Here is a 22,075-nt window from a genome sequence, read left to right as displayed (position 1 = left end):
ATGTATATAGTTCAGAATATGTCATTGCTTTCTTTAAAAAAATGTGGGGTCATAAAATATACTTGCAGCCACACTAATCTCTCCTGTTGTCATCCTCCCCACCAATCCTCATGCATATCACTTGCTTTCTGACTCATGCATTCTGCTTAACTGTAGGTTTAATTCAGACTTTTTGAAGGAGCACAATATTTTGCTGTATAGTTGGTCTTCCAACCCTAGTCATTTCTGCATACTGAAGCAATAATAGCATGAATAGTAATAGGTTATATATATGGAGTGCTGATTAAGTGCCCAGCACAAAGCCCTGGATGCTGTGGCTCAGTGGATTAAGCATCGGCCTGGGAGCCAAGTGTTGCTGGTTCGATTCCCAGTCAGGGCACATGACTAAGTTGCACGTCAAATCCCTAGTTGGGGGCGCGAGTGAGAGGCAACCACACAGTGATGTTTCCCTCTCTCCTTTCCCCTTTTTCTAAAAATAAATAAAATAAATAATTAAAAAAAAAAAAGAAAGTGCCCAGCGCAGAAGCGCTTTATGTTTATCATTTCATCTTCACAACTTCCCTTTGAGGTGGATGATACTCTCATATTTAATAGATGTGAAAAGTTGAGGCACATAGAAGGTAAATTACTTGCCCAGGGTTACACAGCTCATAAGTAAGGATGGCATTTAATCTTTTAACCTGAGTTACTCCGTGGATTTGGGAAGCTATTTGTGTGAAGGGACAGGTAGTAAAAACTAGCCTTCTGTTTTTATTAAAGTGTATATATTTTTTAAATTAAAGACTTTATTTACTTTTTCAGAGAGAGGGGAAGGGAGGGAGGAAAAGAGGGAGATAAATTTTGGTGTGTGAGAGATACATAGTTGCCTCTCACACACCCACAACCGGGTACTTGGCCTGCAACCCAGGCATGTGCCCTGACTGGGAATTGACTCCAGGATCTTTGGGTTGGCAGACTGGTGCTCAATCCACTGCGCCACACCAGCCAGTGCAAAACTGTATCCTTTTAAGTGTCTTTTGACTTAAAAAAAAAAATTGTTATCAGAGGATATGTTTATTGATTTTAGAGAGAGAGGAAGGGAGAGAGAGAGAAAGAGCTATCAGTTACCTCCTGTACATGCCCCGGGCTGGGGATCAAACCTGCAGCCTAGGTATGTGCCCTGATCCAGAATCGAACCTGCAACATTGGTTTATCAGGATCCAATCAGCTAAGCCATCCAGCCAGAGCTTGATACTCTTTTGAGGGCAGTATGTGGGTAATAGGGGTTAATTTGAGGTGCTGGCCATATTCTCTCCATGCATCATAACCATGCGTCACAAAATTAAGGAAATCAGGGGCTGTTCGCTAACAGCCAGGCGAAAGGATGCCAGATCTGTCAAGGTCAAGAAAAAATGGGGATAATGTGGCGTTCAGAGTTTGATGCAGCAGATTCCTTTATACCTTGGCCATCACAGACAAAGAGAAGGCAGAGAAATTGAAGCAGTCCCTGCCCCAAGTTTGGCAGTGAAGGAGCTGAAATGAAGTACACATGCTGCTCTGAACTGTATTGAAATGTTAAAAATTGTAGCCTTTTGGGGCCCCATGTTTTTTGTCACGTGTGTGTGTGTGTGTGTGTGTGTACACAGCTTTTAAAAAATGTGATAGCATTTTTAGCTCATGGGCAGTACAGAAGCAAACCATGGGTCAAATATGGTGACTAGATATTGCTGAAATAAAATACTAAACCATGTTTTAAAATTTATAATAATTCAGTGGCAGAAGCAGAGTATTTTATGAAGATGGCAATCTGTGGTTTGCTAATCATGTACTTTAACTCCAGTCTTTCCTCCTGCCTGAACCAAAAGCTGCTGGGGACATGTGGAGCCTTAGGTTTTAGGGAATCCCAAGGAGGTGTTGTAGTTGACTCATTTTTGCAAGAAGGTTACAAAAATAACTAAATTTTTTAAAAAATCACTCACTTTTGTATGTAACAACATTATATACCATTTGTATCCACACATATGCTGCTGCTGCTTTTTTTTTTTTTACACGTGATTTTATTTGAGAAGCCTCAGGCACAGCCCAAACACCAAGAGCACAAATGGGAAAGTACAGGGTGTCACAGGGCAGATAGGGAGGTGGCAGACATCACAACACAGGCATGTGTCTTGACTGGGAATCTAACCAGTGACATGGCTCAGCAGATTGAGTGCTGGCCTGTGAACCAAAAGGTCACTAGTTCAATTCCCAGTCAGGATACGTGTCGGGGTTGCGGGCCAGGTCCCCCAGTTGGTGTGTGAGAGGAAACCAATCAATGTATCTCTCTCACATCAGTGCTTCTTTTCCTCTCTTCTTCCCTCCCTTCTCCACTCTCTAAAATTAAATAAAAATAAAATATTTAAAAAAAAACTTAAAATATGGGCCCCTGACTAGTGTGGCTCAGTCGGCTGGGCGGCGTCCTGCAAAGGGAAAGGACACAGCTTGGGTTGCAGGTTTGGGTTCGGCCCCTCGGGGCAGATGTGAGAGGCAGCTGATCATTGTCTCTTGTGTCAATGTTTCCCTTTCCTTGTCCCTCCCTTCTCCTCTGTCTAAAAATAAATAGATTTTTAAAAATAATATGAGAAGCTAAATTCTAGGAAGTTGATATGGTAGCTGGGGTAGAGTGGTGCAGTAGTGGAGGAAGAGATTGTAAGCAAAGAAGGGAAAGTATTGTATTAAAGAAAATATATATGACAATACAGTTGTACATTTATGTAAAATCACATATTTCTATGCATAAGAAATTAGAAATTTTCTGGTTTTGCTTATTTCATTTCTAAATATTAAGCTTAGATACTCCACTTTCAACCATTAAAGGATTTAGTAGGACTTTTTTATGGCCTTTAAAATTCTTTAGTAATGGAGTCAGTCTTCAAAAGATTTATTGGGTGGTTTAGATTATATCTTACTTGTGATCTAAGTAGGATTCACCTTGCTAGTGTCTTAATAGTTTCATTTTGTCACCATTCATTAGGGTTACGCGTATACTTTTATCACGGAAGATCAAGCCCGTTATGCTGGTGACATCATTAAAGCTCTAGAATTGTCGGGGACTGCAGTGCCTCCAGATTTAGAGAAACTATGGAGTGATTTCAAAGATCAACAGAAAGCTGTGAGTTTTTTAACTCCCATTTTAATGCAAATCGTTATTGTGTTCTAAATCTTGAACATTTAATACTTGTAAATCTTGAAAGGTTTATTTTCATTTATCTCTTTTAGAGAGGGGGAAAAAAGAAGTGAAAACAAAATTCTTTTGCTTCAACTTAGTATTTTGAGTAGTTTAACCCAAAGATCTTATTTTTTCACACATGCTAGATGAAGTGTTTTTGATAAATTGGCATACTACACCTTGAAAGATATTTAATGGCTGTAAATTTCTGAACATTAAAGTTTTTCCTATGAAATTAACGTTTTTTTTTTTCCTTTGAAAGGAAGGGAAAATAATTAAAAAGAGCAGTGGGTTCTCTGGTAAGGGATTCAAGTTTGATGAAACAGAACAAGCTTTGGCTAATGAGAGGAAGAAGTTACAAAAAGCAGCTCTTGGTCTGCAAGATTCAGATGATGAGGATGCTGCAGTTGATGTAAGTATTGTTCTAAACCTCATTCTTGCCCATTGAAACAGTTGTTCCTTCCATACTGGAGATCTTACCATATGCTTGTTGAGATAGCCAATTACTGGAAACCTTGGTTTGTACTCTTCCCAACCTTTTCTTAAGTATGCATGTATGTTCACATGCTTATGTTTTCATTAAAATTAGATCATACTGCTTTATGACCTATTTTACAATAACAGCCTTATGTTGAAATCTCCCCATTTTAGCACATTCAGTCTTAAATTATTCTTGATGGCTACATAATATTCTCTTCTATGGATATTCTACCATTTGATGAATCATACCCCTCTTTTTTAATGTATAGATTTCTATATATTTATGATTTGGAATATACTGTACTATTATAAACTATATTTCATTGCTTCATCCTTACACATTTAACTTTGCACATTCATCAGATTCAATCTTGAGGATGAGTGTATAAAAGGCATTGCTAGTCCAAAAGGTATATCTGATTTGGTCTTAAAACATTGTCAGATCAGCAAGATGAGTCTATCAGTCTGCACTCACTGTAGTGGTGTGTAAGAGTGCCTGGCTTCCCATATCATTGGCAACATTGGTACTAATGTTTATCTTTCTAAATTTAATTGTTATTGAACATCCTTATTAATAATAATAGTCAGCATTTATTGAGTGCTACTAAAGCCCATGCACTGTGCTAGGGATTATTTTATTTACTTCCTTACATGAAGTAGATACTCGAGTTTTCCATTTTATAATTGAGGGGACTGAGGCTTGAACAAATAGTAACCTTTTCAGATTTATATAGCTCGTATGATAATGAATTGGGGCCCTACCCATTTCATTGTTCTTTAAAGTCCATGTTCTTAGCTTATGGAATTATTTGTGATCAGTGAAGAGGGATCCTGAGGACTTAGCAAGTTGAGGGTTTCAGAGAGTATTCTTTGAAACCCTAACTCTCAAGGAGCTTGAACTTTAGAAGATTTATTTTTTATTTTTTTACAGGGTTGTCAGACCGTTATGTTGCACTCATAAAAAGAGTGGAAGGGTATCCCAGAGGATGTTCTCATCATAAAAGAATTTTGGAAAATCTGCCTAGTGTATACCACTAGTAATAGCATTAGCATATCAAAGGATGTGGAAAAATCCTTCATTATTGTTTAACTTTGCTTAACCCAGAAATTTTTCAACATATTTGATCTTTGATCATGTAACAGTTTTTGACATACCCTATTAAAACCTTAGCTTAGAATGCACTTTTGGAAATCAGAAATTCAATCTGTTCATGTCATTTGAGGAGATTGAAGCCCAGAAAAGTATTTAGTCCATGACCACTCTGGCGGTTAAGCACAGCCAGGACCAGAACCCAGGTCGCCTGTGAACCCCAGACTGGCTTTCTAGTACCAGACTGGCTTAAAATTCAGTTCAGTCGATGTTTTAGTTATCTGTAATGGTGTAACAAATCACTCCAAAACTTAGTAGGCGAAAACAATAAACATTTATTATCTCACAGTTCCTGGAGCTCAGGAAGTCAGGAGCCAGTTAGCTGTGTAGTTCTGGCTTAGGTGTCTCCTAAGGGTGCAGTCAGGTTGCTATACTAGCTGCAGCGATGCAGTCTTCTTCCAAGACAGCTCACTTCCTTTGATGTTGGCAGACTGCTTCCCATTCTTTACTACCCCATCTGCACGTCCTCACAGCATGGCAGAGGCCTTCCCCCAGAGTAAGCGATCCTAGAGAGAGCAGAGAGGAAGACTTAGTGCCTTTTATGACTAGTCTGTGAAGTCAAACACCAGCAGTTCCACTTTATTCTATCCATTAGAAGCAAGACACATTCCATCCCACACTCTAGGACAGGCTCCACCTCTTGAAGGGGGGAAAAGCATTAAAGAATTTGTGGCCTTGATTTTAGACCACTTTTTTTTGTCACTTTGAACATTTTAAAAAATCTCAAAATGCAATCTTTATTGTTTCTCTCATTGTTAAAATTATATATATATATATACATATATATATATTTATTTATTTGGTAAAAAATTAGAATAATACTGAAGTGAATAAAGTCAAAAGTAACATTACCCCGACCAGCTAGCACCGTACACATTCTCCATTCCCGATTTTATGTGTTTGTTTTGGATTTTAGTGCAATATATGCTCTTTAACTCACTCAGTTAAATGTTAAGTTTAAAAGTAGTTGATAACTAAAATCCCCCATTAAATAACAAATTTTTTTTAAAAAGGCCATTTCAGTAAAAGGGCTTTCTAAAGTAACCTAATTAAATGTAAACCTTGAACAGAATTTCCTCTGGTCGGTGATTTAGGAGATCAGGCCTTGTTAGCCTAATCTGAGTATGTGAAGGGGTTTACATTTCTGTAGTGGGGCAGTGTTAGTTATCACTGCCGGCAGAAAGTATCTTCAAAAGGGAATGCGGATAGTTTATGAGGTAGTTGTGACAAGCCTGAGGATTGCACAGTCACTGTAGGCAGTGTGTGATTCCTGGAGAGTGGAGGCTTTCTGCATTGCTTTTGCTTTGATGGGCAACCAACTCTCATTTCTTCTCTTAATTCAAAGGAATAAAGCAGTAAAGCGATCTTTTCTAATTCTGTTTCCCAGTTTTAAGGCAAACCTGGTTGCATATTAGGAGTTGGGAAGAATTTTGGGAGCCTTGTCTTAGGAACATGTTGTACCATCCCGCCTGAGGACCATTGACTCTTTTTTAAATATTCCATTGGCTTTGAGTTACTGCCCTTCTTTCAGCTTCTTTCATCGCAGTACAGTATATAATTTGGCTCCAAGGCCTGAGCTCTGGAGCATCTTAGATGCATCATATTGGCTGCTCTGTCTTGACAACACACCTTCCTTATTTGCTGAACTGGGATGTATTTTCAGACCACTTAGGAGTCTACATAAGTGGTTCATGCAGCATTGTATCTCTTCTCTATTTTTTTCACTGTAGGTAACTAATTTTTTAAAATGAAATGTATTGCTCCTAACCAGTAGCTGGCATATTTTCCATTGATCTGTTGGTTGAATTAACATAAATGTAACTGTCTGATTCTAGACTTTTGGTAGAAATATTTTGTATTATTTTTTGTAGGTATACCTAAATTGGTTTTTTAATCTAATTTTTACTAATTATCTTTTTTTTCTTTTTTAGATTGATGAGCAAATTGAAAGCATGTTTAATTCAAAGAAGAGAGTGAAGGATATGGCTGCTCCTGGGACATCTAGTGTTCCTGCTCCAACTGCAGGAAATGCTGAGAAATTAGAAATTGCTAAGAGATTGGCCCTTAGAATCAATGCTCAGAAAAATTTGGGCATTGAGTCTCAGGTATTAAGTAATTTGTTCTGAGATTTAGTCAGTACTTTCTACAAGTTCTTTGGTTTAAATGCTTTTTAGGAATTATGTCAGCACAAGTAAATGACAAGTCCACTAGACACTGAATGAATGAGAGTTTAACATTCTGAATACAGAATTCTTTGATTATTGCATTTGGATGATTTCTCTAGTGTGTGGTTAACTGAAGTCTTAATGCTTATTCTGGAAGGCCTAATTGTTAAGCATGTTAGCCATGGAGAGTTTTATAAAGTATTATGCTGATCGTTCTTACCAGAATCTAAAGAAATAGCTCTTTTTCTCTTTTGATCAGCTTCTGTTGGGTGGGTTTTGGGGCAAACAGTTCCTTGGAAGTGCAGACACCCAGTTAGTTATATGACTCAAACTAACATGTAATTGTTTACTCATACTAAACAGTAGAAGAATGTGTTAAATATTACATGTTGTCTTTCTCTTTGGAGCTTTTTAAATTTTTAACTAAATTTAAAATTCATTTAAATTTAAAATTTTAACTGATTTAAAATTAACTAAGGGTAAATTTTTTTTCCAGCTTTTCTTTATTGATTATATTGTTACAATAGTTCCAATTTTCTCCCCTTTACTCCCCTCCACCCAGCATCTCCCTCCCCCAGCAATCCCCCCCCCACTAAGGGTAAATTTTCACAGCATTCCCAAAGAATAGCATGTTAATTTTAACAGCATTTTGAAGAATTTTAGATTTGGGGGACCTGCAGGGCCCTCTGTCGAGTAGGCTGTATAGTTTTAGGTCCGTAGCATCTAAGCTGTGATGACAAAGCCAGAGACTAGTGCACTGAGTGAGTGAGGCAGCCACAACCAGGCTTGGAGCTTCTGGTCTCTGCATCTGTTTTGTTTAGCCAGTGAGTTATCCTGAAGTGTTTACTGTACCCAAGCCTATGCCACCTCTGAGAACAGGGATGGCAGCACCTAAATTCTCTGGGATTATTACTGTTAATAACTACAGTATTCCCTCGCTATATTGCGGTTCACTTATTGCGGTCTCACTGTATCGCGGGATTTGTACTGGAGAAATCGAATAGCTGTAACTTTTCATTGTTGTTGGAAAACATTGAGGTATGAGTCCTGTATTACCCACAGAAGAATTCTGTCCATGTTAGGCACATAGTAAAATTAAGTTCAAATTAAAAAACAAAAGGTCCTAAGTCATGTACTATAATTTACTACATGTTGGGATGGGCCATGGGGAGAGAAGGAACTCAGTGGTAGCGGACAGTCAAATTCAGAGAAAATTCTTGGGAGCTCCAAAGTATGTAAATGATTTTTAAAATATTATACTGTGTTTAATATTAAGAGTTGCCTAATTATGATCCCGTAGAACTATTTATTTAGAGTTGAATGTTCTTTAGTTTTCTCATCAAAGTAAGAGAGATAGGTCAAACTATCCGTTACAAATATATACTGCTACATTGCACATACGGTAGGACTCTGCGTTAGAGAGATGCTTTAGTTAGTGGCTTTCCAGAGAATAATCGATGGGCTCCTTGATCTTGTCTGTGCCCTCATTTGAGATTTGACTGTGGACCTTCTTTCATTGCAGGATGTAATGCAACAGGCCACCAATGCAATTCTAAGAGGTGGCACCATCCTGGCTCCCACTGTGTCTGCAAAAACCATTGCAGAACAACTTGCTGAAAAGATCAATGCCAAGCTGAATTATGTGCCTTTGGAGAAACAAGAGGAGGAGAGACAGGATGGTGGACAGAATGAATCTTTTAAGAGATATGAGGAAGAATTAGAGATCAATGACTTCCCACAGGCAAGTAACAAGTTTAAACATTGTGTTATCGAGTAGAAACTTCTGCTTCTTAGGAGTCAAAATCTCTTCTTTAAAACCCATAAACATTTAATTTTATTAATTTATTTTTATTTTTTAAATTACAGTTTATAGTCATTATTATTTTGTATTCTATTAGTTTCAGGCGTGTAGCATAGTGGTTAGAAAATCATATACTTTACAAATTGCCATGAACATTTTAATAGCTACTTTTATCTAGATGGGGAAGATAACAATCGAAATTTCATTTTTATGAATATGTTCTAGGTACATTAGGATTTATTTATTTATTTAGATCTTATTTAGGAGGGGAGGGAGAAAGAGGAGAGTAACTGCAAAGTGGAGAAGTACACTGATCAGTTGCCTCCCTCATGCCCCCAACTGGGGATCTGGCCTGCATCTCAGGCATGTGCCCTGACTGGGTACCAAACCAGCAACCTTTCAGCTTATAGGTCAACGCTCAGTCCACTGAGCCACACCAGCCAGGGCTAGGTAATTAGGATTTAAGGGAGTTTATGATGAAGGTGTTAATTATAATGTTACTATTGACCTTAATATGATTTAGACAGCCTAATTTTTGCCAGTACACTCAATGTTTACATCCTGTTATGAAGTGATTTCCCTCCCTCCACCCTTTCTTTTATAGACTGCTAGATGGAAAGTCACGTCTAAGGAAGCTTTGCAGAGAATCAGTGAATATTCTGAAGCTGCAATTACAATCAGAGGAACATACTTCCCACCTGGCAAGGAACCCAAGGAAGGAGAGCGGAAAATTTACTTGGCAATTGAAAGTATGTACTGTTGGTTCTGTTTCAAGGTTGACCTAGATGTAATGGAGAGAACATGAAATCAGTTTTAAAAAACAAGAAATACATATTAAAAATTAGTTTCATATTTTATTTACTTAGAAATTTGGGACTCCTTCCAATTTTTTTTTTTTTGATTTTTTGTATGTTTTATTGATTATGCTGATACAGTAGTCCCAATTTCTTTTCCCTTTGCTCCCTTTCACCCAGGAACCCCTCCTCATTCCAGCAGTCCCCCGCCCTTAGTCCATGTCCATGGGTCATGCATATAAACTCTTCTCAACATCCTCCTGTCTATTCTGCCCCCTCCTACTATGCTTTTTAATTCCGTCCCTCTCCCAGCTGACCTCCCTCCATATGTTTACCGTACCTATGATTCTGTTGCCACTCTGGTTGTCTGCTTAGTTTGCCTTTGTTTCCATTCCCTAGCTTCTGTTGTTGATAGTTGTGATCCTGTGTCATTTTAATGTTCATAGTTTTGATCTTTTTCTTTAAGAAGTCCCTTTAACATTTCAGGTAATAATGGCTTGGTGATGATGAACTCCTTCAGCTTTACCTTGTCTGGGAAGCACTTTATCTGCCCTTCCATTTCAAATGATAGCTTTGCTGGAGAGAGTAATCTTGGTTGTAGGTCCTTGCTTTTCATTACTTTGAATATTTCCTGCCAGTCCCTTCTTGCCTGCAAAGTTTCTTTTGAGAAATCAGCTGACAGTTTTATAGGTACCCCTTTGTAGGTAATTCTCTTCTCTCTTGCTGCTTTTAAGATTCTCTTTTTTATTTTAACCTTTGGCATTTAGATTACGATGTGTCTTGGTGTGGTCCTCCCTGGGTCTAGTTTGTTTGGGATTCTCTCTGCTTCCTGGACTCGTATGTCCATTTCCTTCCCCAAATTTGGGAAGTTCTCCTTCATTATTTTTTCACATAATTTTTCAATTTCTTGCTCTCTCTCTTCACCTTCTGGCAACCCTATGATTTGGATGTTGGCATGTTTAAATCTGTCCCAGAGGTTTCTAAGCCTCTCCTCATTTTTTTCAATTCTCATTTCCTCCTTCTGTACTGGTTGACTGTTTATTTCTTCCTTATGTTCCAGTTTGTTGATTTGAATCCTGGTTTCCTTTCCTTCACCACTCATTTCGTATGGATTTTCCTTCATTTCACTTAGCATAGCCTTCATTTTTTCCCCATCTCGTTTAACCTTTTTCCATCAAGTCTGTGAGCATCTTTATCACCAGTGCCTTACACTGTGCATCTGTTAGGTTCGCTATCTCCTTGTAGCTTAGTTCTGTCACTGGAACTCTTTTGGGCCATACTTCTCTGTCTCCTCATCTTGACAGCTTTCTGTGTTTGCCTCTGTGTTTAGGTGAGCTGTTGCATCTGTAATGTTATAGGGAGCAGTGCCTTTGGTATTTGTCAATATGGGGCAACACAGTTCACCGTGTTTTGGTGCTTCATGTGGGGGAGGGGCCTGAGAGGGAACTGTGCCGGTTGCTGCTGCTTTTCCAGGCACTTCTCCCGCTTCCCATATTAAGCAGGCTCTCCCCTTTTTGAGACTGGTAGCTTCTTCCTCTGCCCCAACCCCCACTGGCTTTCACAGTCAGAAGCAACATGGCTCTATTTTCCCTGGGGCTGGAACCACAAGCTATGCAGTCTGGTTTGGTGTTGGGATCCGTCTGGTTTGGGGGTAGGATCGCTTCTGGGGTTTAAACTGTATGACTATTTTTCATCATGGCTAAAGTCGCTGCACTGCTAGCTGCATCCTCCAGCCACACGCCCGCCAGCCACTGCCACCTCTAGCCATCCAGCCAGTCGTGCTGCCTCCTAAGCCCTGCCCCTGTAGCCGCTGCTCCGCTGTTCTTTCTCTCTGTCCCGGCTCCCTCCACCCCCTACCTTTCTGGCTGATTATTTCTTATTTATTTCTTTGCTGAACTTCCTTGTAGTTTCGATTTCCTGGTTTTGTTTTTGCTTTTTGTTTTGAAATGGTTGTAAATTCCTTCTTAAATGTGAGGAGATGCAGTGTATGTATTTACGCCTTCATCTTAGCTGCAAGTCCCTCTTTTCAGTTTTGACAATTCTGTCAAATTTGAAAATAACTAAAGAAAAAGGACTTTTCTTTTAAGGATTCATCTGTTTATTCTTCTATTAAGTTGAACATTCTGGCCAAAGTTTAGGTTAGAAAGTAAGTCAGCAATATTAATAATAAACTTAATGGATGTTTAAGCAACTATTGCCTCTGAAATTATGCCCTTAAAAGTTCATGCAGACCTTTAAAAAAACTAACAAAAGGACAGTTAATACCATAACTCAAAGGATATGAGTAATGCATTAACCAGGAGTAATCTGGTTTGCTTTCTAACCTTTATTTCATACATTCATGTGTGAATTTAAAAGACACTTTCCATTTTGATTTATTTACCTAATGTGTTAACTCCACTGCCTAGTAGGCTGCCTCCCTTCATTTCCATTTAATCTGAACATTTTTCTCAAAAACATTTTTTTAGTATGGTTTATTGATTATGCTGTTACAGTAGCCACAATTTCTTTTTACTTTGCTCCCCTCTTTCCAATACCCCCCTGCCCTCCAGCAATGCCACCCCGCCCCCTTAGTTCATGTCCATGGGTTGTGCATATAAGTTCTTTAGCTTCACCCTTTCCTATATGATTCTTAACTTCCCCCTGTCTATTTTGTAACAACAAATTATGCTTCTTAATCCCTGCAGCATTTCCCCATTTTTCCCCCTTTCGCCTCTCAGCTGATACTCCCTCCTAATGATCCCCATACCTATGATTCTGTTACTATTCTGGTTGTTTGCTTAGTTTGTTTTTGTTTTTATTTTTAGATTCTTTTCTTGATAGTTGTGAGTTTGTCATTTTAATGTTCATAGTTTCTACCTCTTTTTCTTAAATAAGTCCCTTTAACATTTCATGTAAGAAGGGCTTGGTGATAATGAACTCCTTTAGGTTTACCTTGTCTGGGAAGCACTTTATCTGCCCTTTTCATTCTAAATGATAGCTTTGCTGGAGAGAGTAATCTTGGTTGTAGGTCCTTGCTTTTCATCACATTGAATACTTCTTGCCAGTCCCTTCTTGCCTGCAAAGTTTCTTTTGAGAAATCAGCTGATAGTTTTATAGGAACCCCTTGGTATGTAACTCTCTTCTCTTGCTGCTTTTAAGATTCTCTTTCACCTTTGGTGTTTTAATTATATGTGTCTTGGTGTGGTCCTCTTTGGGTCTAGCTTATTTGGGACTCTTTGTGCTTCCTGGACTTGTATGTCTATTTCCTTCAAATTTGGGAACTTTTCCTTCATTATTTTTTCACATAAGTTGTCAATTTCTCGCTCTTCTCCTCCTCCTCCTGGCACCTCTATGATTTGTATGTTGGCATGTTTAAAGTTGTCCCAAAGGTTTCTAAGCTTCTCCTTGTTTCTTGTTTCCTCACTCTGTACTGAAAGACTGTTAATTTCTTACTTATATTCCAGATCATTGATTTGAACCCTGGTTTTCTTCCCTTCACCATTGGTTTCATGTAGATTTTTCCTTTGTTTCACTTAGCATAGCTTTTACTTCTTCCCTTTTGCATTTGCCGTATCTGTCAAGTCTGAGCATCTTTATCACCAGTGTTTTGAACTCTGCGTCTGTTAGGTTGGCTACATCCTTGTTGCTTAGTTCTCCCACTGGAACCTTTGGGACATACTTCTGTCTCTTCAGCTTGACAGTTTCCTTTGTTTGCCTCTGTGTCTTAGGTAGAGCTGTTGCACCTGTTACGTTGTAAGGGGTGGAGCCTTAGCTATTGTCAGTATGGGCAACCCATTTCACCACATTGTGGCACTGTATATGGGGGAGGGGTCTGAGAGGGAACAATGCCACTTTCTCAACACTCGCCCCTTTTCTAGGCACTTCCTGTATGGTACAGGCGCCCCTTTAGCTGTTGCCCTGGCTGTGGTTCCCAGAGTGGGTGGGTTTGCGGACATCTAGGACTGTGGGGACCTCTAAACAAATGGACTCTGCTGAGAGAGACCGGCAGTTTCTTCCTCCGCTCCAGCCCCCACTGGTTTTCACAGTCAAAAGCAATGAGGCTTTATTTTCCCTGGCACTGGAACCATGAACTTCGTGGCCTGGTCTGGGGCTGGGATCGTTCCCCAGCTGTCTCTCCCTACTATTTTTAATGTGCGACTGCTTTCTGCCGGCCAGCTACAGCCACTGCTGTTGCTGTTGCTGCTGCCGCCTCCCCACTGTGTCCTCTCTGCCCCGGCTCCGCCCCTCCTACCAGTCAGGATGAGTATTTCTTCTTTATATCTTTGTTTGTTGGACTTCTGTGCAGCTCGATGTGTCTGGAACTTCTGGTTGCCTCTAGTTTTGAGGTAGATGCATTCCTTCTTAGTTGTGGAGGGAGATGCAATGTATCTACCTATGCCTCCATCTTGGCTGGAAGTCCTTAAAAACTTTTTAAGAGGCCCAGCTAGGTCCATTTTATCTCTTTAATGAACTGAATATTTGTTGAAGACTGTTGTTGGAATGGTGGAGAAGTTTATGTATTCTGTAAGCCCAAAGTGCATACTTAGTGCTTAAATGATCTCAGACACCTGTGTAGTACTTTGAGTCTCACACATCAGTTCTAACAAGGAGGCCTCACCTGATCCCATCTCACACTCTGGGTGTAACTCTTAATCTGCTTTGTTTTTCTTTACAGTACTTATCACATGAAAATTATACTATATTCTTAATTGTGTCTGTCTTCCTAGAATGCAGTAACTTTGAATGCAATGACTGTTACCTTCCGTATTCCCAGTGCCTAGCTCATGGTAGACACCCGATGAGTTTTCTGAATAATGCATTTGATTAAGCCCTATAGGCACTTGTTTTCAGGACACAAAATGTTATTTGATAGATGTCCATTTGATCTCTAAAGCAGCACTGTCTAATAGAATTCACTGTGCTGGCTATGGAGCACTTGAAATATGGCCATTGTGACTGAGAAGTTTTCAATGTTATATAATTTTTATAAAATTAAATTTAAATAGCCTCATGGCTGATGGCTACTGTATTGGATGGTGCAGCTCCAAAGTTTGTTAGAAAGATAATGGAAGGTTATTTAGATCCATTGAAAGTATATTGTTAAAAAGATTTGTCACTAGTTAATTTTTTTCTTGTTATATTTTGGCATTCCTTTGATTTTTGTGAAGGCTATAATTTTAGGTAATTTTTTTAGTGAAAGAATATTAACTAAAAATGATTTAATTATGTGTTAGGAATTATTTTTAGGCTTTAATTCTTGTCTGGCCAAAACAAAGACAATTGCATAGAAACTAAATTAATACTGTGCCTATTTAGTCACTTTGCTTTTACTTCGTGATCTCAAATTGTCTTTATGTGGCTTCTTAATATAAAGGTTACAATCAGAGAAGCACATGTGCTGTGTGCTCCTCATTGACCTCTCAGCAGAATTGGTTTCCCAGCCAGAATTGCCTGATGGGGTCAGAGTGAGTCACAGCACTGAAAAGTTGTTCCCAAGAGTCAGCTGGTTGTGTGTGTGTGTGTGTGTGTGTGTGTGTGTGTGTTTTTAAATAAGTTCTTGCCTGGTTGTTGTAAACTTTTGATTAGTTTCCAGAGTTCTGATAAAGTTTATTTTAATATTTTTGCAAGTTTATTTACTGCTTTTGTGGAAGTACAGGCTTTTGGAGTTGCCTGCTGTTATTTTCACCAATGTCAATTGCACTATTGTACTTCTTAAAATTAACAATGATGAATTGTGGCAAAGGTAAAGCTCAAACACAGCTTTTATATTTTCCATGTTTTGCTATTCTACCATTGCTGTGTAATAAGATTCATACATGTTTTTAAATGGTGTACAAAGGAAGTGGGTTGAGAATTAGGCATATTTAATTTTTTTATTTAAGATTTTGACTTTGATAAACTGACATATCTATTTCAAGTCAGGTTTTTAAATGGTACCCTTTTGTGTATCCTGAAAGACTTTTGGTTTCCCAGTGACTGTTTCTAAATTATGTGACAGTTCTTATTGTGTAGTAATATGGGCATTGCTGGCACCCAGATTCTCAAGGAGAGAAATTTACCCTGATATCCTTCTGCATTTGGAACTGGACCGGTCACCCTTAACTGCTCTGTTCATTAGGCCCCCAAGCAGGATGGAAACACAGTGTCATGCAATGGAATCTGATGATAAAACCTTTGGTATACATGGAGTCAGCCTTTAGCCTCAGCTTGAATATCATGGGTATTTAAGCAAAACCAATGTTTTAAATTCCTGTCTTATTGAGAGGTAAATCAGAGTTATGACTGCTCTGAAAAAGGATTCTCTATGCAATTTGTTAATTTAAAGGTAATTATGCTTGTTTATTTAATAGAGTACAATTAATGTATACAAGTTCAATTTACATATAGCTATGAGAACACGCCTCCTATACGCCTCCAAGTGAAGTGAATTGAGAAGCCCACAGCTTCTGCTTACTTTCCATCCACCTAGAGTGGTTCCGGTCACTTCTCTTCACTGTCAACTCAGGAAATAATGTCTGATTTTTATAATCTAAGCACCCCCTTCCCAGTAGAAAGATACCTTGTCAAAAAGGAATCTTGAAAATTCTAGAGACATAAGGTGCTGCATAGGAGCTGGAAACTGGTAATTAAAATGATCTAAATCTTTGCAGATTTTCATAGATGATTAGAATTTAAAGGATCTTTTAGTTTTTAAAGTTCCAGCCAAATCAACTGAACACTAATAGGTTGAAAACAGGTGTTGGAAGGAGCCTAGTGTCATCTGTTTCTCGTTCTGTAATTGGAGGGACCCCACTGCCTGGCTCCTTGGAGGCTCTGTAGGCTCGGCAGCTCCAGGCCTCCCACCAGGCAGCGGGAAGGAGAACAGGAAGGACTTATGTGCCTAGCCACCCTGTATAATTTATAGCCTGTTTTGTGACCCTCTTTTTACTAGTGGAGAATCCCTTAAAAGCAGCCAGAGTTGTTTTAGGACCAATGAAAGGAAATGCCTCTTTTTCATGGCAGCTTATAAACATATGTAACCTATTACCTAAAGAAGCTGTGTAAGTCAAAAATTTAAACTGGTCCAAATGGTCAGGCTCTAACTAAAATAGAAAAGTCACTCTTCCATTTGAGTCACAGTGAGAGTCATTTTCCTTCTTTTTAAAATAGCACAGCATATCAGCAAGCTTCACACCAACTCATGCCAAGTAGTGTATTTTCCTCCTGAATTTCTTCTTGGTTCTTGATTCTACCCTTGTCTTTACTCTCATCTCCCTCTCTTCCCTTCCGGCACTGGCAGTTTTAAAAAGTGGTTGGAAGCTGGTGGAACTATAGGACTTAGATATGTCGCTATGACTTCACAGCCATACTTACGGCCCTTTCCTTCCTATTGTTAAACTGTTTCTTCTCCTTCCTCCTTTTTCTCCCCATTCTCCCCTCCACCCCTCCTTTCCTCTCTCTGGGGCCAAAAAGATTACTCACATGTAATAAGTCAAATTTTTCCCATTTCTTTTGAATTATTTACCTCATTTTGTTTTCTTACATAGAGTGACTAAAATGCAGTTCAGTACATTGCAAGCCCAGTATTCCTTTTATTCTTTTTTTAAAAATTTTATTTATTTATTTATTTGTAGAGAAAGGGGAAGGGAGGGAGAGAGGGAGAAGAAACATCGATCGGTTGCTTCTTGTACACACCCTGACCTGGGACTGAACCTGCAATCCAGGCATGTGCCCTGACCAGGAATCAAACTGTGACTCTTTGCTTTGCAAATGTCCTACAGCTGAGCCACGTCAGTCAGGGCTCTTTTTATTCTTTGCCATGTCACTCATAGTCCTTATTCTCTAGTCAATTTCTTTGTTCCAGTTCTTTTCCTCTTAGTGTATGCTGTGCTGCCTATGTAGACATAACCTCCTTTGTGTTCTTGTCCCCGCTTCAGGTCCCTCCATGCATCGCCTTGATGGCTCTGTAATCCCCCTCTCTCCTGAACCATGGCCCATATTTCCATTGGCATTACTGACATTTCCAACTGATGTCTTAAGAGCACCTCAACTACAGTGATCTCAGAGTTGAATTTTACCCCCCATCACTGCTGATAACACCTGCTCTTTCTCTTGGATTCAGTGTCTTTATTACTTCTTATTTTACTTGCTGCTCAACTCTCCGCGTTTTACTGTGTACTTCTTCTTTACTGCTCACATCTAGTCAGAAAAAACATTTTGTCCATTCAACCTAAAAAAAAGTGCTTTCATGGTGGTATGAACACAGTTCTGTTGAGAGCAGTGAGGAGAAAATACTTAACTGCGTGGAAGTTGGGAACGCTGCTTGGAAGAAGTGGTATTTAATAGTTATTCTGGCAGACTACTTCCTAGCTACTCGTCCGGTTGTAATATCTTTACAAGTTTGTTTCTCTAGTAGTCTGCAAGACTATAATGAGCACAGAGTTCTCTGTATAATGACTTTCACAATATGTCATATGTGATGGGTACTTAATGATTCTTGAAGTAATAACTGTGGGAAGAATGGCTCCAGCCTGCCTCAGCCACTTGGCTATCTTGCTATGTTCTTTCTCACCTCTTCCAAACACATACATTTCTTTTTCCTGTGGTATTTAAGCGTGCATGTGTGGGAAAATATTTGCAAAATATTCTCTATGCCATCTCTTCTCCTTTAACTTGGTTAGTTCTCCGTTCATCGTAAGACTGCTCAGATGACACCTTTCTGAGACATTGGTTGACTTTAAAGAACATAATATTGTAAAAATGTTCAATAAACATTTGTTAAATAAATGAACCCAAAAAATTATATTTTCCTTTAACTTTTTCTTATTCTCTTTTGGACAAATTGCTAATCATCTTTTCATGCTCCTTAATCAACACACCAAGAACTCTTAAGCCTACATGTAATGTGACCTCATTGGTTTCATTTGAAACACTAGAGTCAGAACAAGAAGCAACCATGATATACTGTAAATGATGTTTCACCAGCTAGTGAAAGGCTATCTTGGCAGGCAGCACAATGTTCCTGAAAGTCACCTACAGTATTCCTGGTGGCTCTCCACGGCATGGGTAAATATCCAGTGTAATTCTAGTATTAACAAATAATGTTTTCCACTCGCTTACCAGGTGCCAATGAACTGGCTGTGCAGAAAGCAAAGGCAGAAATCACCAGGCTCATTAAAGAAGAACTGATCCGGCTGGTGAGTGAAAACCTCAAGGACTTATTTACTTGTTTTAATAAATGTTTCATTGGACTGTAATATAAATACAGAAAAGTACACAAATCATAAACATAGTTGATGAGTTTTCACAAAGTAATAAGCACACTGATGTGATCACTACCCATGCCAAGAAATGTAGAACATTTACTAGTGTCCCAGAAATCCCCCTCATGCTTTTCATCTCCCCCAGATGTAACAATGTTCTCCCTTTTAACATCACAGATTAGTTTTACCTGTTGTTTGAATTCCATGTAAAGTGGAACCAAATGCTGTGTACTCCTTTGTATCTAATTTCTTTCACTCCACATTACTTTTAGGAAATCAATCCTTAATACATGGAACAGTAGTGATCCCTTCTTTTTCGTGGCTACATAGTATTTAATTGTGTGGCTATATCATTATTTATATATTGGACTTTGGGGTTATTTTAGTTTTTGGTTCTTATGAGTAAAGCCTCAATGAACATTTTATTCCATGTCTCTTTGATACACATTAGTGTGCTTTTCTCTTGGGTACAAACCTTGAAGTAGAATTGCTAATTACAAGGGCATGTGTAGTTTATCTTTAAGTTGATATTACTGAACAATTTTCCAAAGAGGTTATACTAATTTATGTTCCCTCCAGCATTGTATGAAAATTCTAGTTTTTCTACATTTTTTTGCCAGTACAGATGTTGTCAGTGTTTTTACACTTAGGTAAGGACTTCATTTGATTTTGTTAAAGCACCTTTTATAAACCATCTTTCCAAAGGAGGCAGATAAATCCCTGTGCCTTTAGTGTCAGCTGAAGCTTATAAACTCTTCTTACAATTTGTACATTGGGATGGAGGGCCCTTTGGAATGAAACCTCTAAGAACGTGTTTTTGAGGGCTTTTCTAAAACTTTCCTTGCAGAACATTCATTTGGGGAGGATAAAAAATTTAAAGAATAGAAGGTACACAAAACAAGAGGGAAGAAGAAAAACAACCTTTAAATCAAGTACTTAAGACTTTTTCACTCAGGAGTGGTAGGATGGGAGCCTGATAGCACCACATTAAGTCCATGCAAAACAGTTGTCAAGGAGTAGTTGAGAGAATGATCAGTTATTGAACAGTTCGTTCTTCCTCCATGTTGTGGTAACATTAAAAGAAAAATATCTGGTAGTTTGTAAAGGAAATTTCCTTAATATATGTTTTTTTTTTCTTTTTCTTTTTCTTACTATGTATCTTCTATTTTCTATTATAGCAAAATTCATACCAACCAACAAATAAAGGAAGATACAAAGTTTTATGAAACATCTGGAAAAAACCTGTACCTGTGCTGGTCATGATACATGTGGCAATTGTTGTCTGCAGTTTACAATATATTGTAAATTAAGATTTTTAACATTCTGCCTTGCTGATTTTTTAAATACAAGAAACCAGTATTTGCTAAAGAAATCTTGCAGTAAGTACTCCTAGAAGTATCAAACTATATTTAAAGCAGGCCTATTTTCAGAGTATGATGTTCTTTAATGTAAAGCTTAAATATCAGCATTTTAAATGTCTGGATAGTATTCTAGAAGTTTAAAAAAATGGAAACATTTGAACTTTCTATTGAAGGTAATAAAGTACACAAGTTGCTAAGGGGCTGTTTATCTTATCTTCTTGCAATGATATTGTGATAATCTCTTCAGGACAAGTTAGATTCTGTCTAATTTTGTGTCCCCCTTGAGGTTAAATCTTACTTGACTCCGGAACATATATGAACTGGATTTAAGAATGTTGTAATAGAATTTTTACAAAATGGGTTCAGAGTTTTTGTTTCAGTTTTTATCATAAATGGGCAATAGTTGGATTCCTTTTTGGTTTTGTAAAATTAAAAGATTTCTAGTATGAGTGTTTTGCATTTCTTGACAATGCTTTACAGTGCAAAGAGTTTTAATATTTACTGCTTTTAGGTTCCCCTCACAACCTCTTGCTCTATACCTAGCTGCTAACTATTTTCTAATCTTCATTTTAAAAAACTGATTTGAGTCTGTAAATATTAATATAATTCCTTTTTCCTCATGAAAGTACTTGTTTTTACATCTGTACATATAAACCCCCTATTGATTTTAATCTAGTTTTTCTTCAGGATTATTGTGTAGGTTGTGAATATTCTTTAAAGTTTTTAAACATCATGATACCTGGGTTTTAGACTGAGACATAAGCATCTGTCAGTAAAATTTAGTTCACAAGAAATCATAAATTACATTTTTGAGCCCTCAAATATATTTCCTGAAATATTCTAATTTAAATTGTTGTAATTGGATTACTTAGTACTCTTTTCAAGACTCCTTATATATTAGAACTTTATATTCTTGTCACTTCTTGGAAAAAGAAAATTTTTAGGAATTAAATAGACATATTTCTTAAATTAAGAGAGAGTTCCTTTGACTATTCTTGACTTAGAGTTTTTAGGAAAAAAGAATGAAAGCATACTATATCTGTTTGAACAAATCAATTTAATAGTACATTAAGTGGTTAAAGTGACGAGTATGGATCATTATTTCTGCAATATAGTATCGTTACTAAAAAACTACAGTATAACTGGGAAATATTCTTAGATGACTCACATATCCACTCTTTTTTAGAGGAAGAAAACAGACAAAACATGTCAGTGCAACCAAATAAACCATTTACTGTAAAGTTCTAGGCATCTTGGGCTCCTTTTTCCCCCACAATTTATTTATTTGCTTATTTTTATTACCTAGTGATAGTTTGTTTTCTTTGATAGAATATGTGGCAGTCCTACCATGGTGACAATTGGTGCTCCTTCAGCCTGCTGGATCACTTTGAGATTCAGAGTTTTACATCATTTTAGCATTACTACATTTATGTTTGTATATCTAGTTGTAATAAACCAATGGTAGTATTTTGTTCTAAAACAAAACACATTTCTCTGTTATTACATTTTTTAGTGTTACATCACTCTTTGATTTTAAAAAATTTGAATGATATAAAATTTGTTTTTTATGCAATATCAGTATTTGCTTATGTTTTCTAAATTCCTTATAAAATAAAGTTGATTCAGTCTGCATTTTCCTAAAATTATCTTTGCTGAAATGCTTTCTGCTATTTATCTGAATTTGCTTATATTGGTAGTCATGTGAGTGAAGTATTGTACTCTTATGTTTATTTTAAAGTTTATTTATTTATTTTTAGAGAGGGGGAAGGGAGGGAGAAATAGAGGGGTGAAACATTGATGTGAGAGAGAAACATCAATCGGTTGCCTCTAGTACATGCCCCATTTCGGGACTGGGCCTGCAACCCAGGCTTGTGCCCTGTCCAAGAATCAAACTGGCAACCTTTTGCTTTGCA

General features: G+C 37.9%; 1 protein-coding gene and 1 pseudogene across 2 annotated transcripts in view; both read left to right on the top strand.

Annotated features, from left to right (window-relative positions):
- DDX46 (DEAD-box helicase 46) overlaps positions 1–20,611 on the top strand; it is a 55,528-nt gene extending 34,917 nt beyond the window's left edge. Inside the window, exons 17-23 of one of the 2 annotated variants that reach the window (XM_090288298.1) lie at positions 2,993–3,130; positions 3,450–3,599; positions 6,749–6,922; positions 8,505–8,723; positions 9,388–9,532; positions 18,662–18,735; positions 19,980–20,611. In XM_090288298.1, coding sequence (XP_090144424.1) covers positions 2,993–3,130; positions 3,450–3,599; positions 6,749–6,922; positions 8,505–8,723; positions 9,388–9,532; positions 18,662–18,735; positions 19,980–20,027 — 948 coding nt within the window. In that variant the 3' untranslated portion in view covers positions 20,028–20,611. Of the gene's footprint in view, positions 1–2,992; positions 3,131–3,449; positions 3,600–6,748; positions 6,926–8,504; positions 8,724–9,387; positions 9,533–18,661; positions 18,736–19,979 lie in introns of both variants that reach the window. The other variant, XM_090288297.1, reaches the window with a different exon arrangement.
- LOC150000784 (large ribosomal subunit protein eL38 pseudogene) lies at positions 1,309–1,521 on the top strand (annotated as a pseudogene).
- Positions 20,612–22,075: the final 1,464 nt, after the last annotated feature.

Source organism: Furipterus horrens, unplaced genomic scaffold (genome assembly GCF_987537825.1).
Source record: "Furipterus horrens unplaced genomic scaffold, mFurHor1.1.pri manual_scaffold_10, whole genome shotgun sequence".
Classification (NCBI taxonomy): Eukaryota; Metazoa; Chordata; class Mammalia; order Chiroptera; family Furipteridae; genus Furipterus; species Furipterus horrens.
Note: the sequence above shows the minus strand (reverse complement) of the source record. Positions and strands in the feature narration are given on the sequence as shown.